General features: G+C 47.4%; 1 protein-coding gene across 1 annotated transcript in view; it reads right to left on the bottom strand.

The window, feature by feature from the left end:
* Nucleotides 1-14,237, bottom strand: part of LSM14A (LSM14A mRNA processing body assembly factor) — a 777,373-nt gene that overhangs the window by 496,696 nt on the left and 266,440 nt on the right. The window contains exon 3 of the mRNA XM_069639395.1: nucleotides 14,036-14,165. Within this exon, the coding sequence (XP_069495496.1) occupies nucleotides 14,036-14,165 (130 nt within the window). The remainder of the gene's footprint in view (nucleotides 1-14,035; nucleotides 14,166-14,237) is intronic.

Genomic DNA, 14,237 nt, shown 5'->3' with positions numbered 1-14,237 from the left:
GTCCACTGGTGTTTGTTTTCAGTTATAATTAGTGTTATCCATACTAATACAAGTACTGTCTTTCAGGGAGATGCTGAAGCGTCCGCCACATCTACAACATTTCTAGATGTTCTTCAACAGCAGGAGGTATGGATACTGACAGCTCCATCGAGCGTCATCATCAGAGCTGGAATTCTTGTCATTTGATTGTTCTACACAATGTTTCATTCGTGGTTAGCCGTTGATATGTACCTGTGCTGTCGACCCCAGGTATGTGTTATGTTTTCACTATTGTAATCCTCACTAATGCAAGTACTATGTTTCAGGCAGTTGATGGAGCGTCAACCCCTGCACTTGATGCAGAGCCTGACATTCAAGTAATTCCAGGGGAAGCGGGACCATGCGTATACAAATCGGCGCAACAGCTTTCGGAAGTGCGCACTACATTTGCAACATCCATAGATATTCTTCACCAGCACGAGGTATGGATAATGACAGCTCCATCATGCATGATCATATAACGTGATTCCATTTGCTATACTTTCTTCCCTATTAACGCAAGTGCTGTGTTTCAGGGAGACGACGAAGCTTCCACTACAATCACAACATCTCATTTAGGTGATGCAGATGTAAATAAATCGGAGAAATAAGACGATGAAATGTGATCATATTTAGATTTTCCCTGATTCTTTTGGACAATGCATCATTGCGGTTCTCTTTATATGTACCTGTGCGTTCGACCTCAAGTGTGTGCTTTGTTTCCAATATTGAAAAGCATACTAATGCAAGTACTGTGTTTCAGGGAGATGCGGATGCCTCCTCTCCAATACAACCATTCATGGCAGTCCATGCAGAGCCAGAGGTATGGATACTGACAGTTCCATCGAAATAGATCATCACTGGTCGAATACTTGTCGTTTGATTGTTGCACACAATGTTTAAATCGTGTTTGGCTATTGAGATGTATCTGTGTTTGTCCTCACGAGTGTTTTATGGTAACAATATTTTGATACATAGTAATGAAAGTACTATGTTTCAGGGAGACGATGGAGCCTCATTCCGTGCTGTCTATGCGGATAAGGAAAATAGTTGTTGCAGCGCAAGAGGAAGGGAGGACATGCAGAAACGAATCAGAGCTACAGCGTGCAGATGTTGAAGGTCGAGTCAAAAAAGTTGCAAAGAAAAAAAAAGTTACAAACAGTTCATAACTTTATAAAAATGTTTGTGCTTTGGACTATTTTATGTTATTTTCCAGTCGTTTCTACTACACTCCATCTTGTGTTTAAACTGAACATCCCTTTTCCAATCTCTCCTCCAGTTACCCGTGGGTGTCAGAACTATACACAGACAGTGAAGCGAATGAGGGATGTGGCTTGCCAGACCGTGTACACTATGGAGGAACTATTAATTGAGGCGAGGCGTGTTCAGGCTGGAGATGCTCATGTCCAATGGGCAGAACATGAATTAACTGTGTTTGGAGACTACAGCAAAGTTGCATAGGACCATAGCTACAGTGCGAACGCACCACCACAAGAAGATGTTATTGAATGTATTGAAGATAGCTCTGAAGTAGTTGCAGATCAATTTACACAATCTACGCCCGCCAAAAATTTGCCACCAAAATACCTGTCGACATTGTTGTGTTCTCCCATCAATGTTGAAGTAATAGATGTCGAAATGACAGAGAATGAACCAGCCGCAGCATCCATAGACGCATCAGAACTTGATATCAGCGATATTACTTTCCAATATGTTGAAATCTCGACAACGTCACAGGCCGAAACAACGTTGACGCAGGATGACAGTCTAATGAAAGAGAGCAAATACAATGTATTCGACAGTTGTTTGATGGAAATTATAAGTATGCTGAAATGTGTGCATTCCATTAGAGGGAAAGTATGTGGGAAGCCATTGATTGTGACTTGTCAAATAAAAGGCAGTAATGTCAAAATAAATGCCGCCTGTAGATTAAATCATAGGTTCTCATGGTCTGCACAACCGATGCTGGGGAAACTGCCAGCAGGCAATCTACTGTGTGCAGCTGCATCACTTTTTAGTTGCTCCAGTTTTACAAAGTTAGAGGCTTTCTTTCAGTTTGTGGGACTCCATTTCATTTCTAAAGCGCTGTACTACATATACCAACGTGATTATCTGTTTCCGGCCATTAGTGATGCTTGGAAAATTGAACAATTGTCTCTAGCAAGTACATTCGAAGGCAAGCGATTCAGGCTAGCCGGCGATGGACAGTGCGACAGCCCTGGATTTTCTGCCAAGTACTGCACCTACCACTTTCAGGACCTGGATAGTAAGAAAATTCTGAGTTCGGTGGTCGTGCAGGTAACACAATGTACATCGTCAGTGGCCATGGAGAAACTAGGATTTATAAAATCAGTGGAATATCTACAATCAAGGGGAATGCACATCGACCTCATAGCCACGGATAGACACGTTTCAATTGCCAAGACAAAGAGAGCAGTTCCCACATATTAATCAATTTGACGTATGGCATCTTGCTAAATCAATCAATAAGAAAATCTCGGCTGCAGGGAAAAAAAAAAAAAGGTTTTGAAAGTATTTTGCAGTGGTCACATTCTATCACCAACCATCTTTGGTGGAGCTCAAAAACTTGAGGGGTCAGTGGAAATACTACTTGAAAAATGGCGGTCACTGATGCACCACTGTACCAGCGTTCACCGCTGGTCAGAAAACGTACATTTCCACCAATGTGAACATGGCCCTTTGTCCCCAGAGGAGGCACGGAAGAAGAAGTGGTTGATTCCATCTTCACCGACACACAAAGCCATTGAGAAGATTGTTTGACAAAACTATCAAGAGATTTGAGAGGACTGAATTCTGTCACAGGAGATTTGGAGGTGTTCCACAATATGTGCCTAAAGTACTGGCCAAAGCGCTTGCATTTTAGCTTTCGGGGCATGAAACATCGCACTCTACTGGCGGTCTTGGCCCATAACAGCAATGTCGGGCGTGAACAATCTAGGACTAGGGGTAAAGTAAGGATGCCTCGCTACACTAAGGTGTTTTCAAAACGAAGTAAGCAATGGGTGATCAAACCAGTCTACGATGAAATGCATTTCGACTTTGTGAAAGGCCTTATTGTTGCTGTGTTAGAGAAGCACAGATATGGAATTTTGGACGTTTCTGCGCAGAGCAGTGATCCATTGCCACCGAACATTGCTACACTGCCATGCCCACCCGAAGCACAGCTGATTGGGAAGTACAAATCCCGGTTTAAATAATTGCAATACGATTGTCTTTTTGTAAATAAATGTTATTGTACAGTGTACCTGTAAACCTAACCCCTACCTTCACCATCATGGGTGGCGAACAAGCTGGGTGTCATCTTTGAATTCTCTCCATTCACCTCACATGTCTATGTATATATTTTTCTCATGTCTCATCTCATGTAAATGTAAATGCTGCGCACTGTTAACGGAGGGGAGGCTTGCGTATTGCAAATAATAAAAACAAACAATAAATCTCACTTTTAACTCAACTCCTGTGGTACTTTATACTTTCCCTGACCTTCCGCAAAAAATTAAATGTCTCAATTTGGGCTCCAAAGTTAGCAGACAACGGGGACAAAATTGGGGCACTTAGAACGCGCCAGCCAAGCGGGCCGTGGCATTTGGGAGAGAAGCCAGTTCGCATTTGCACATTGAGGCGCACTACATAGACGGATTCTAAACTTCAAGTTCTCACAGATGCCTATACTACGTGATGTTGCAAATAAAGAATGCGAAGGACAGCGCCCAGATGAGGCCCACAAGTCGCACTGGAAGTATAAGGGTCTATTGTTTTTTGACCTTGAGACAGGTACCATGCCGAAAGAACTACATTTGAAGGGAGTGCGCAATAACGTAAGAGACGATAAGGCAGAAAATTCAGAAACTAGACAGAGTTTCATTTTAGTTCAGTATACGAAAAATCGTCAAGAGCACGGTCCGTTTTACAGACTGCTTTACGAAGAGACACAATGGAAATTTCAAATATAATATAAGTAAATCTTTACACGCTTTTATACCGGAATGAAGATTTAATGAATGGATGCATGAATGAATGAAGAGCTAGGAAAAGCAAGTAAAACGTGTTCGTAGCGGGCACATGGGCATGCAGGTCCACTGGTCTCACCGATCTCGGTCCTTGGCCCAGCCTACCTGCACTACGGGACTGTCTCTGTATCCTTCAGCCACTTCTCCCGTCATTTACCTTGCACTTGCCACCAGCTGGCCCTATTATTTAATTTGTATTCAACTAACCATGTACAGCCCTTCCCCATGCGCGATCAGAAAGACACCTGGCCTAGTAGGATCGTTGTCGGTCTGCCCTTGTTCCCCCCACCTGCCTCGTCACGCCTAGAAACACTTGAGTATAGGCGTGTTACAAATGCCATATCATATATCATCATTCCTCACACATGTAGACTGTCGTTTATCATTGTATGTTGGCCTCGATTTATCTCGTTACTTTTCGCATTGATTTTAGAGACGAACATACTCCATTGAACTATCCTTGCAAGCAAATAGTTTCTGATCGGCCGTAATAAATAAAATGAGTAATATTAATGAAGTTCGGCCAGCGAGACTAATTATAATTTTTTTGTTTTCATAACAGGCATTTGATCCCATTCTGCCACTGCCATCTGTTTGAGACACCGGCAGATGGATTCTTCAGCAGACACCTGCAGCTTTGTCTCAACAACTGGAGCACGATCACCATATTGTGGGACGATCGCCAAGGGCCCACATGCCCTTACGCTGTACTAGTGGCTAGAAGCAACATATCAACCTTTAGGCTGGACTAGTGCCCAGTTGATGGAACAGCCTTACGGTTAACCGTGCTTCCAAAGTGATTCTTTTTACGAAAATGATCACCCTGTGTACCATAAAGGAACAGCGCGTGACAAGATGAAATGGAACAGTTATTGCGGATACAGATAAAAGAAAATAAATGGCTTTCGGAGTTCATATGGCAATTGCTGAATATTCTCTAAACATTTAATGTCAAATAAATGTACTTTACCAAATGTACCGTGTTGCTGTTTCATTTTAAAGTACAGTTTCATATTCAGAATTGTGGCGCGCTGTGTTGTGAGTTGATCTGTGTTGGTTTCCGGGTTCTGTGTGGAGTCGCGCAGACGACGACTGGGCGCGTTTGCCTACGCAGCACAGTAACGTCACGGAGAGAGGCGGGGAATATGAATGTTTTGATAATGTCAGGCTCAGGGGCGGGGGAATTGATTTAGTGCCGCAAAAGCAGGTCAGCCAGGGCGATGGGGGAAAATATAGGATTATCAAAAAATGGCGGCTCCCTGGTGCTTGTTTCCGCGTGCGTTTAATGGACGAAAACTCGGGTAAGGTCCATAGGAAAGTTTTCTAAAATCGAGCCACTTAGGCTTAAAAAAACATGGCCGACCCGTAGGGACAATAAACATTTTTACTAGACCATGCCTTTAATATTGACGCAAAGATATATACAAAGGTGCTGGCAAATAGGTTAGATGGTATTCTCTCTCTCCCGATACATCCCGATCAGGCAGGCTTCGTCAAAGGTAGACAAACGGCGGATAATATCAGACGGGTAGCCCATTTAGTTGAAAAGGCCCAGAGAACGAGCACTCCCGCGGTCTTGGTGGCTCGACGCGGAAACAGCATTTGACCGCGTGGAGTGGTCCTTCCTGTTCCGAGTGATGGAGGAGATGGGATTCAGGGGAGAATTCATGACTATGATTCAGGCCAATTACCAAACATCTTGTATTAGGTTAATGGTGAATGGGACCCCTTCCAGACAGGTGAATCTGCAGAGAGGAACAAAACAGAGTTACCCGCATTCCCCAATTCTCTACCCGGCCTATTTGGAACCTCTCTTGCAGGTGATAAGGGAGGCGGGGGAGATAGGGGGCATTCCAGTGGGGGGGGGGGGGGGACAACAGAAAGTCGCAGCCTTTGCAAACGACATGTTGCTCATGCTGACAGCGCTGAACGAATCGCTTCAGACTAGCACGACCTTGCTGGGGAAATTTGGGGAGGCCTCAGGATTAAAGAACACTAGCAAGTCTGAGGTCTTAAATCTGACGCTCCGGGGAAGGGAACGGGAAGAGCTAAGGGATAGCACCCAACTTCTGTGGAGCCCGGGAGGGATTAGATATTTAGGGGTGAGAATTACGGTAACCTTGGCAGGGTGGTATTACGCAAACTTCCCCCCTTCTTAAAGCAATTAAGAATTACCAGAAGTGGCGAGGATTTAGGGTATCGTGGTTGGGGCGAATAGCTGCGGTAAAGATGGTAACACTCCTGCGCCTGCTGTATTTATTTCAAGCGATCCCACAGCCGATCCCATCAAACTTCAAGGAGGTGGACACCCTGACCAAGGAATTTGTTTGGGAAGGGAAGAGTTCCAGGGTGAGAGGTAGTCTATTAATGGCCCCAAAGAGGGAGGGAGGATTGGGACTACCAAATTTTAGGCGGTATTATGAACCGACTCAGCTCCGAATTATTAGGAATGGTTGAAAGGGGAGGAGAGCCAGAAGGATAAGCTTTGGGTGAGGATGGATAGGGCGGTGGCCCACCGTGAGTTGGCTGAAGTCATTTGGCTCCCAAAAGTCCATAGACCCCGGCACCTCTACGAAAGCACGATAACTAAGCTAATGGCGGACATCTGGGATAAGTTGGTGGGCTCTAAGGGAATCACTACGTACCCATCGCCATTTACCCCCATTTTTGGTAATGGAGACTTTACCCCGGGCCTGGAGAGGGGTGCATTTGCAAGCTGGCAAGAGGGAGGATGTAGGAAGCTGTGTGATATGTTCCAAGCGGGAGAACTGCTCTCATTTGAAGAATGCAAGCAGGAATTCGCAATACAGGAGGGGGAAAGGCTGCGCTATGAACAGATACGACACTTGGTTCTTTATCCGGAAGTCAGAATGGCAGCAACAAGGGATCCCACGAGCTTTGAAAGATTCCTTCTAACCAATGACGGAAAGCAGGCTCTTATCTCGAATATATACAAGATTTTAGTCAGCTCCCATCTGGATCTTCAGTGGACCTACATGCAGAAATGGGAGCGGGTATTAGGTAGGGCCATTGGCAGGGAGGAGTGGGAGAGATTATGGAAGAGGATACCGAAGCTGGCCAGAGCTTCCCAGCTACAGGAAGCGTGGTATAAGATTCTGTTCGGATGGCATTACACCCCCGCCCGGCTTCATGAGATGTTCCCAGAGCGATCAGGCAACTGTTGGAGGGCATGTGGGTCAACAGGGACAGCAGAGCATATTTGGTGGGAATGCCCCAAGATTGAACCCTTTTGGAGAGAGGTACAAGAAGCTCAGGAACAGGTCTTTGGTCAGGGGGAGGAAAGGTCACCGCTACAGATCCTCTTGTGCATCCGTGGGACCTCCGAAGGGGAGGGATGCAGAGGAAGGGAAAAAGCTAAAGTGGTCCTGACTCTTGCGGCTATGATGCTAATAGTGCAGAGGTGAAAAAGCTCCGAGACCCCATTGCATCAGGATTGGCTATGAAAAATTTGGGAAATAGTGGCTCTGGAGTGGGCAACTTACGCCATGAACGATAAAGTGCAGAACTTTGCGGCAGATTGGGGGGAAATAATGTCTTTTCTTAAAGAGGACTATAGAGTGATCTGGTACCCGCAGCGATTGAAACTCTTGGACCTACAGTGAAGCTGAGGGGCCCGCCCGGAACAAAGCGGTTTTTGCTCTCGAATGTTCGTCAATTGGGGAGGGGGAAGTGGGGAGGGAGGAGGGAGGCAATGTTCTTCTCAGTTAACTTGTTGCAATCTTAAATAAAGAGATTTAAAAAAAGAAAACAAAAAGGAGTAAGCAGTAAACCCAATTGGTAGCAGTCTGCACCACCCAGATTTACCTAGTAGCGGTGCCTGAGCAGTCAGACCTCTCTCAAGAAGAGTAGAGTATACACACTAGAGCCAAAAACAGAGTAAACAAACACTGACCCCAGAGCTTTGTATCAAAAGTATATAATTATTTAGTTTAAAACACACTTTAGGCAATACACTAGCACTCTGAATCAAAAGCAAGTTAAAACACAGTCAGGTAAAGTATACACACCTCCCTTAACTATTTAAACAAGTCAGAGTTAAAACACCACGATTTGAGAGAAAAAGGCAGAGCATAGAAATAAAACAGGTCCCAACACTTTTAGAATTTCAAAGCAAGGGTGTAAAGGCAGTATACACTGCCGAGCCAAAGTTCATAGGCCAGGCCCACTTTAAAATGGAGCAAAGCGAAATGTGCCCGAGATCACACAGTTTAAAATGCACTAAAAGTCTATGCAGAATGTTCGAAAAAGGTTGGGGTGATTCAAGAAGTTACAGTTAGAAGGTCTGGGGCCAACCCAGTTGGAAAGCCAAGGATTTAAGGGTCACCATGGGCAAACCGAAGAAAGGGAGGCCAGGCAGAAGACTAGCTTAAAGAGAGGAAGCTCCACTGGTGGCAGTTGTTCGTGGCAGTGGTTGCAGTTCGTTGTTTCGACCAGGGGAAGAGAGGATCTAGCCAAGGAGGAAACGTGGAGTCGATGCACTGCACAGGGATGAAACCAGATGCGGAGTTCGTCGGTTGAAAGGTGTGTTCCTGTTATTTGCGGTCAAAGTGGTGAAGCTTGGCTATCCAGCCGCCGGGGTGCTTGGCACGGGTGATTCGACCAAGAGACGTCTTTGGACGGCGAAAGGGGCGAACTGGTTGATCCCACCAGCTCAAAGGAAGAAGACTCGTCCAGCAGATGATCTTCTCTTGTTGGGAAAGTGGCGAGTTTGTTGCAGCAGGGCGCCACCGGTGGTGTCGTCGTTGCAGATGGCTCAGCTTCATCCCTCTTCGGATTCTTAGGTCCTGTAGCGACTTCTGAAGTTCCAGTCCCAAAGGCCCTGCTTTTATGCAGAAAAACCCCTGTTCAACAGCCTAGCTGTCACTCAAACATGCTAAGTGGTGAGCCGGGTGGCTCACCACTGGGCCAATCAGAAGAGTGCGACTTGGGGTGCTAAGGCAACGCAGTCCAGGGTGACAATTCCACTCCCCACACATCCTGTGGAACCCAGACAGAGTGGAACCATTTGGAGGGCTTCTGTGGAGAAGCCCGCCAAAAAGTGGAACAAAGGACTCGACATTGGCTAAAGTTACAGAGAAGGACACGAACGCCATTTTAGAAAAGAGTTCTGGCAAAAAGATCCAACTGTTGATTTATTATTAAATAAATGAACCGGCGGTATCTTTAACATTGCACCAAAAAGTGGTGCGTTTAAAATCAATGGGAAAATCCCATAGGACATATTCTGATGGAATATTTTGCGTGGTAACCACTGCCACCAGCCAGAAACTCGACAAGGGGGGACTGGACAGTGCCCCCCTTGAAAACAGACCCAGCGGCAATCAAATTAACCCCTTCCAGTACATCCGCAATATGATGGTTTGTACTGGTTCTGGTCACAATTTAAGACTAGTAAAGTCAATGGGGACTTTACATGCCCTGGGAGACAGTAGTCAGTCCCAGGATATGGAGTCTATGTTTGGGGGTCACTATGACACCCCTGTGTTACTGCACTGAGGGTGCTGTGTAACACATGAAAAACAGCTGATACTTTATGGAGTAAAACACCCCATAGCCCATAAGCACATACAAAGTCAAAGACATATCTCAAATCATGCCTAAGAGTGGGAGGAAAAAGTCTCACTCTTAGCAGGAGAAAAAACAAACCCCAGAAATCCAGCAAAGCTGCTGGGGGACTCACTAGGTTTGGGAAATTAGCATTATAAGAGAATTCCCCCTAACACTGAGAATGTGCATGCATCTCTGAGGGAGCTGTAAATGTCGAAATTCTATGACCTCAGGAGTCAGGCTGCCAAGTTCAGGGTCTGCGGGCATGGGTGCAGCGGCAGGCCCCTGTCCTGCGACATGTTGTACGGGTACGGTAGTTTCACCGAAGGAGATAGTGACATCTCTATCAGATGAGCGAACCAGGGTTGGCGGGCCCATATGGGGGCCACCAGTATCATTGAAACTGGCTCCTTGTGCATCTTGTGCACTATCTTGTTGAGAAGTTGAGTTTGGGGGGGGGGGGGGGGTGGCCAGGGGTGGAGAAGCCTAGACAAATTTCCCTGACCATGTTATCCAGAGTCTGTTTCCTTGGAGCGGTTCTGGGGGTACCTGGAGGCGTAATCTTGGCATTCTCCACATTTACGAACAAGTCGATCTCTGGGAAGCCCCATTGTGCGAAAACATTGGAGACTGTTTCCGTGTAAGTGCCATTTGTATTTGTACTCTGCGGGTAGAGCAAAGTTTCTGCAGAGTCCGTCTGCCAGGAGATTGAGTTCCCCTGGTACATGTTGTGCCAACAGGAACAGGTTGTGGTTGAGAACCCACTTCCCGATGTTCTGGGACAGCTTGGACAGTCCTGGAGAGTGAGTGCCCCCCCTGCTTGTTCAAGTAGTGCACAGCTGTGGTGCTGTCCGTGAGGATCAGCACCGTCTTTCCTTGCAGATGTGTCTGGAAGGCCTTTAGTGCTTTGAAGACCGCTAACAATTCCAGTAGGTTTATATGGCTGGATGCCAGACTTGAAGTCCAAACTCTGCGCACAGTCTGACAGGACAGGTGAGGGGGGGGGGGGGCCCCCCCCCCCACCATCCTGTGAGGGATGAGTCTGTGGTTAGAGTGGCTTCCACTGCGAGGGGGGTGAAGGTGTTCCCCTTCACGAGGTTGGCCCTCGACCGCCACCGCAGCGAGAGAACCAGGGCTTGCGAGACAACTACTAAATCATCCCATTGTCCACTGGCCTGACACCACTGGCTGTTGAGCCACTCTTGCATAGGGCGCAGGTGCGCGTGAGGAACCAAGTAAAGACTTGACGCCATCATTCCTAGCAACCGCATGGCTTTGCGTACTGTCACCTCTTGACCGGCTACATATTGAGGGATCTGAAACAGCATGTTTTGGAACCTCTCGTTGGAGGGGAAGACAAGGCCGTCCTTTGTTTGAATTAGAGCCCCTAGGAATTGTTTGATTTGGCTGGGGGTCAAGACTGGACTTCTCGTTGGCAGAGAAGCCCAAGTGGAACAGGAGGTCTATAGTCTTTTGGGTATTTCAGAGGCATGTTCCGTAAGAATCCCCCGTTATGAGCCAGTCGTCGAGGTAAGGATAAACCGGAATAGACAACCTGCGGAGATGTGCTGCTGCCAGTACCTTTGTGAATACCCTTGGCGCTGAGGCTATGCCGAAGGGTAGCACTTTGAACTGATAGTGTTTGCCTTCTATCATGAAGCCGAGGTATTTCCTGTGCACTGGCTACATTGAAATATGTAAGTATGCATCTTTCATGTCCAGTGTTGCCATGTAATCCTCCTGTGTGAGCAGGGGGATTACCTCCTGCAAAGTCACCATACGAAATTTGAGGTTTTACAAATGTGTTCGTTGGGCGCATGGTTAGATCTTTTTTGGGAACAAGGAAATACACTGAATAAATACCCTCCTTTACCTGTGACAGAGGCACGCCCTCTATGGCTCCTTTTTGCAGCAGCGATTCCCTTCCTGAAGGATGAGAAGGTGTTCTGATGTGAGAAGTCTTCCCTTTGGAAGTATGAATGTCGGGGACAGGCTGAAATCTATACAGTAACCGTGGGCTATAGTTGACAGTACCCAACGGTCTGTGGTAATCCCCTCCCATGACTGGAGAAGCGAGGTTAACCGGCCCCCGACCGGGGATGCATGGGAGGGGACCCGAATTGTCAGGTCATTTAGTGACGGTGGCCGGGGAGCCTCTAGGAGTAGAGCCCCAACCCCTTCCTTTGCCACGACATTGGCCTTTGAGCATACGGCATGTTGTAACCACTGGTTCCTTGTGGGAGGACCAGTTGCTGGCTGAGGTATACTGTTGCGGAGATTGTCGTTGGCCACGAAAAAAGCACCTATTGATATATCCGCGCTTATTGGGGGGTCCTTGTGATCTGGTACAGGGTTCAAGGTTTCATGCTCCTTTGTCGCTGTTTCCAGGGCGTCATCAACCGCCTTTCCAAACAAGGTGGAGTCCTCCAGGGGTTTGTTAATGAGGGACGCCTGGGTCTCTGGCTTGAACCCCGAGTGCCTAAGCCTTGAATGCCTTTTAAGGAGTACGCCCTGGACTAATGAACGGCCAGCCGTTTCTGCAGCATCTAAAGTATTTTTAATGATGCTCTGCTTCACTTGAGTGCCTTCGGTAACAGTGGCCTAGAGACTGGTGCAAAGAGGCTCAGGGACTTCCTGCAGGCCTTCGCACAACAGGCCCCATTGGGCATCAGTGTAACTATCCAACAGGGTGGTATTTTTGGCAATACTTGTAGCGAATGTCACCGAGGCTGTAATCCTCTTTCCGAGAGCATAGAGCTTCTTCCCCTCCTTATCAAGGGGCGCTTCGCTGGTGGACAGAGGCCCCCACCCTTTTCCTTGAGGTGGTCACCACCAGAGAATCTGGGATGGAATGACCCCTAATATACAAAGGATCCGAGGGGGGATGGGGTAAAAAGCTTCTCAATCTGTGGGTTAACACCCCTGACTAAGGCTGGTGTAGACAGAGGGAATGAGGCGCCTCTTGGAGGCAAGGAGAGGAATGGCCTGGCTAGCCGGTGGCTTTTCTTTGATGATTTTCTCAACAAAATCAACCTCAAGGGCAGTCTCCCCCATATCGATCTGAAAATGTGCAGCCTCCTTGCGTAGCATGGCATTAAACGTGGGCTGATCATCCACAGACGAAGGCTCTCTGACAGAGTAGTCAGTGGAGAGGCCAGATCTAAAGCATCAGGGTCAGTTGACACCCCAGGGGACTGCCATGGCTGTGGGTCACATGTCGCGGTCTTCCTCAAAGCCCCCTACAGGATCTTGTAGGTCCTCAGTATCCATGAATTCATCATTGTCCCGAGTGTCAACATGAGGGTCCGCTTCAATGAGGTCATGTGTACAGTTCCTCTTCCTGGGGGTCAAAAAGTCTTGAGGGATTACATCCCTTGGCCTTTTAGGTGTGGTGTGCTCAGAAATGGAAACAAACCTATCCAACTTGTTCATATAGGTCTCAAATCTTTCCCTGGTCCAGTGGCAATACCCAGAACGGTCTAAGGGCGGAAAGGCTTGCTCCTCCGCGTCCAGATCTCTCCCACAAAGTGGAGGAAATCCCCCCCCCCCCTCCTGTTGCCTCCGAGTAGCCGTCCCGTGGGCCAGACGGTGGAGTAGTGGCTCTGGGTCTCTCCTTTGGCCTAGGGGAGGATTCCGGCGCTCCCATCGCACCTCCGCTAGGTCTCGGCGTCTCCTTGACCTTCTCAGCAGGCTTCGGTGATTCCATCATCGGCTGTTTCTGAGAGTCTTCAGAGACGATCCTCCCGATGCTCTCAGCGACCATCCTCCCATCCAGGAGCCGATCGTGAGGAGTTGTTTTCGGCGGAGCCAGAACCTTGCCGTCGACGGACACCTTCTTGCGATGCGTCTCGACGGATGATACTTTAGGGGTAGTGCCCTCTGTATTTGACGGTCCGGTCGCTAGGTGCAAATGCAGCTGCGGGGAGCACTGCCGACCCTTCCGTTCGTCGAGGACGGCCGGCTGCGTCCCCGTTGGCGCAGAGGCCGCCTTAGACTTACCCGAAGAATGGCCGGGGGTTTTGTGTTTTGTGACGTGTAATGGTCCGTCGGCATCGCCAAGGTGTACATCCCGCAAAGCAGGGCCAGAGCCGTGCCGGTCAGGGACAGATACCACAAAACGAAAACAATCTGAGGACCTCGACACGCGAGGGATTTTGGGTACATCACACGTCACTATAGGGATAGTGTTACAGACACGCCTATGTCGACATCCCCTTTCGACTTTCGAAAAACAAGATGCAATACTCTGCGTTGACCACTGGATGTAGGATTATATGCACAGCATGTGATTCTAAGCAAATTAACAAACATCAGAAACATATATACAAACACATTCATAACTCTTTGCAACATACCACCTTAAAAAACAAAACTTAATTTAAAAGAATCCACACTAGCAAGAAATGTAAGGTACATACCAACACCAACTGCTCCAAACTGCTGGCCCACTAGTGGACTTTGACTGAACTGGTTATAAGCTGGCATTCTGCTAAAGGGACCGTAGGTACTCACAGACTGGAATGAGGTAGAAGAGGAACCTAGGGAAGACTGAATAAATATAAGAATGAATTATTTTTCACTCAAATCAACATAGAAAACAAAAATAAGCTTGCTGTCATC

This window comes from Ambystoma mexicanum, chromosome 1q, assembly GCF_040938575.1.
Source record: "Ambystoma mexicanum isolate Mex_15411 chromosome 1q, UKY_AmexF1_1, whole genome shotgun sequence".
In the NCBI taxonomy this organism is placed as follows: domain Eukaryota; kingdom Metazoa; phylum Chordata; class Amphibia; order Caudata; family Ambystomatidae; genus Ambystoma; species Ambystoma mexicanum.
Note: the sequence above shows the minus strand (reverse complement) of the source record. Positions and strands in the feature narration are given on the sequence as shown.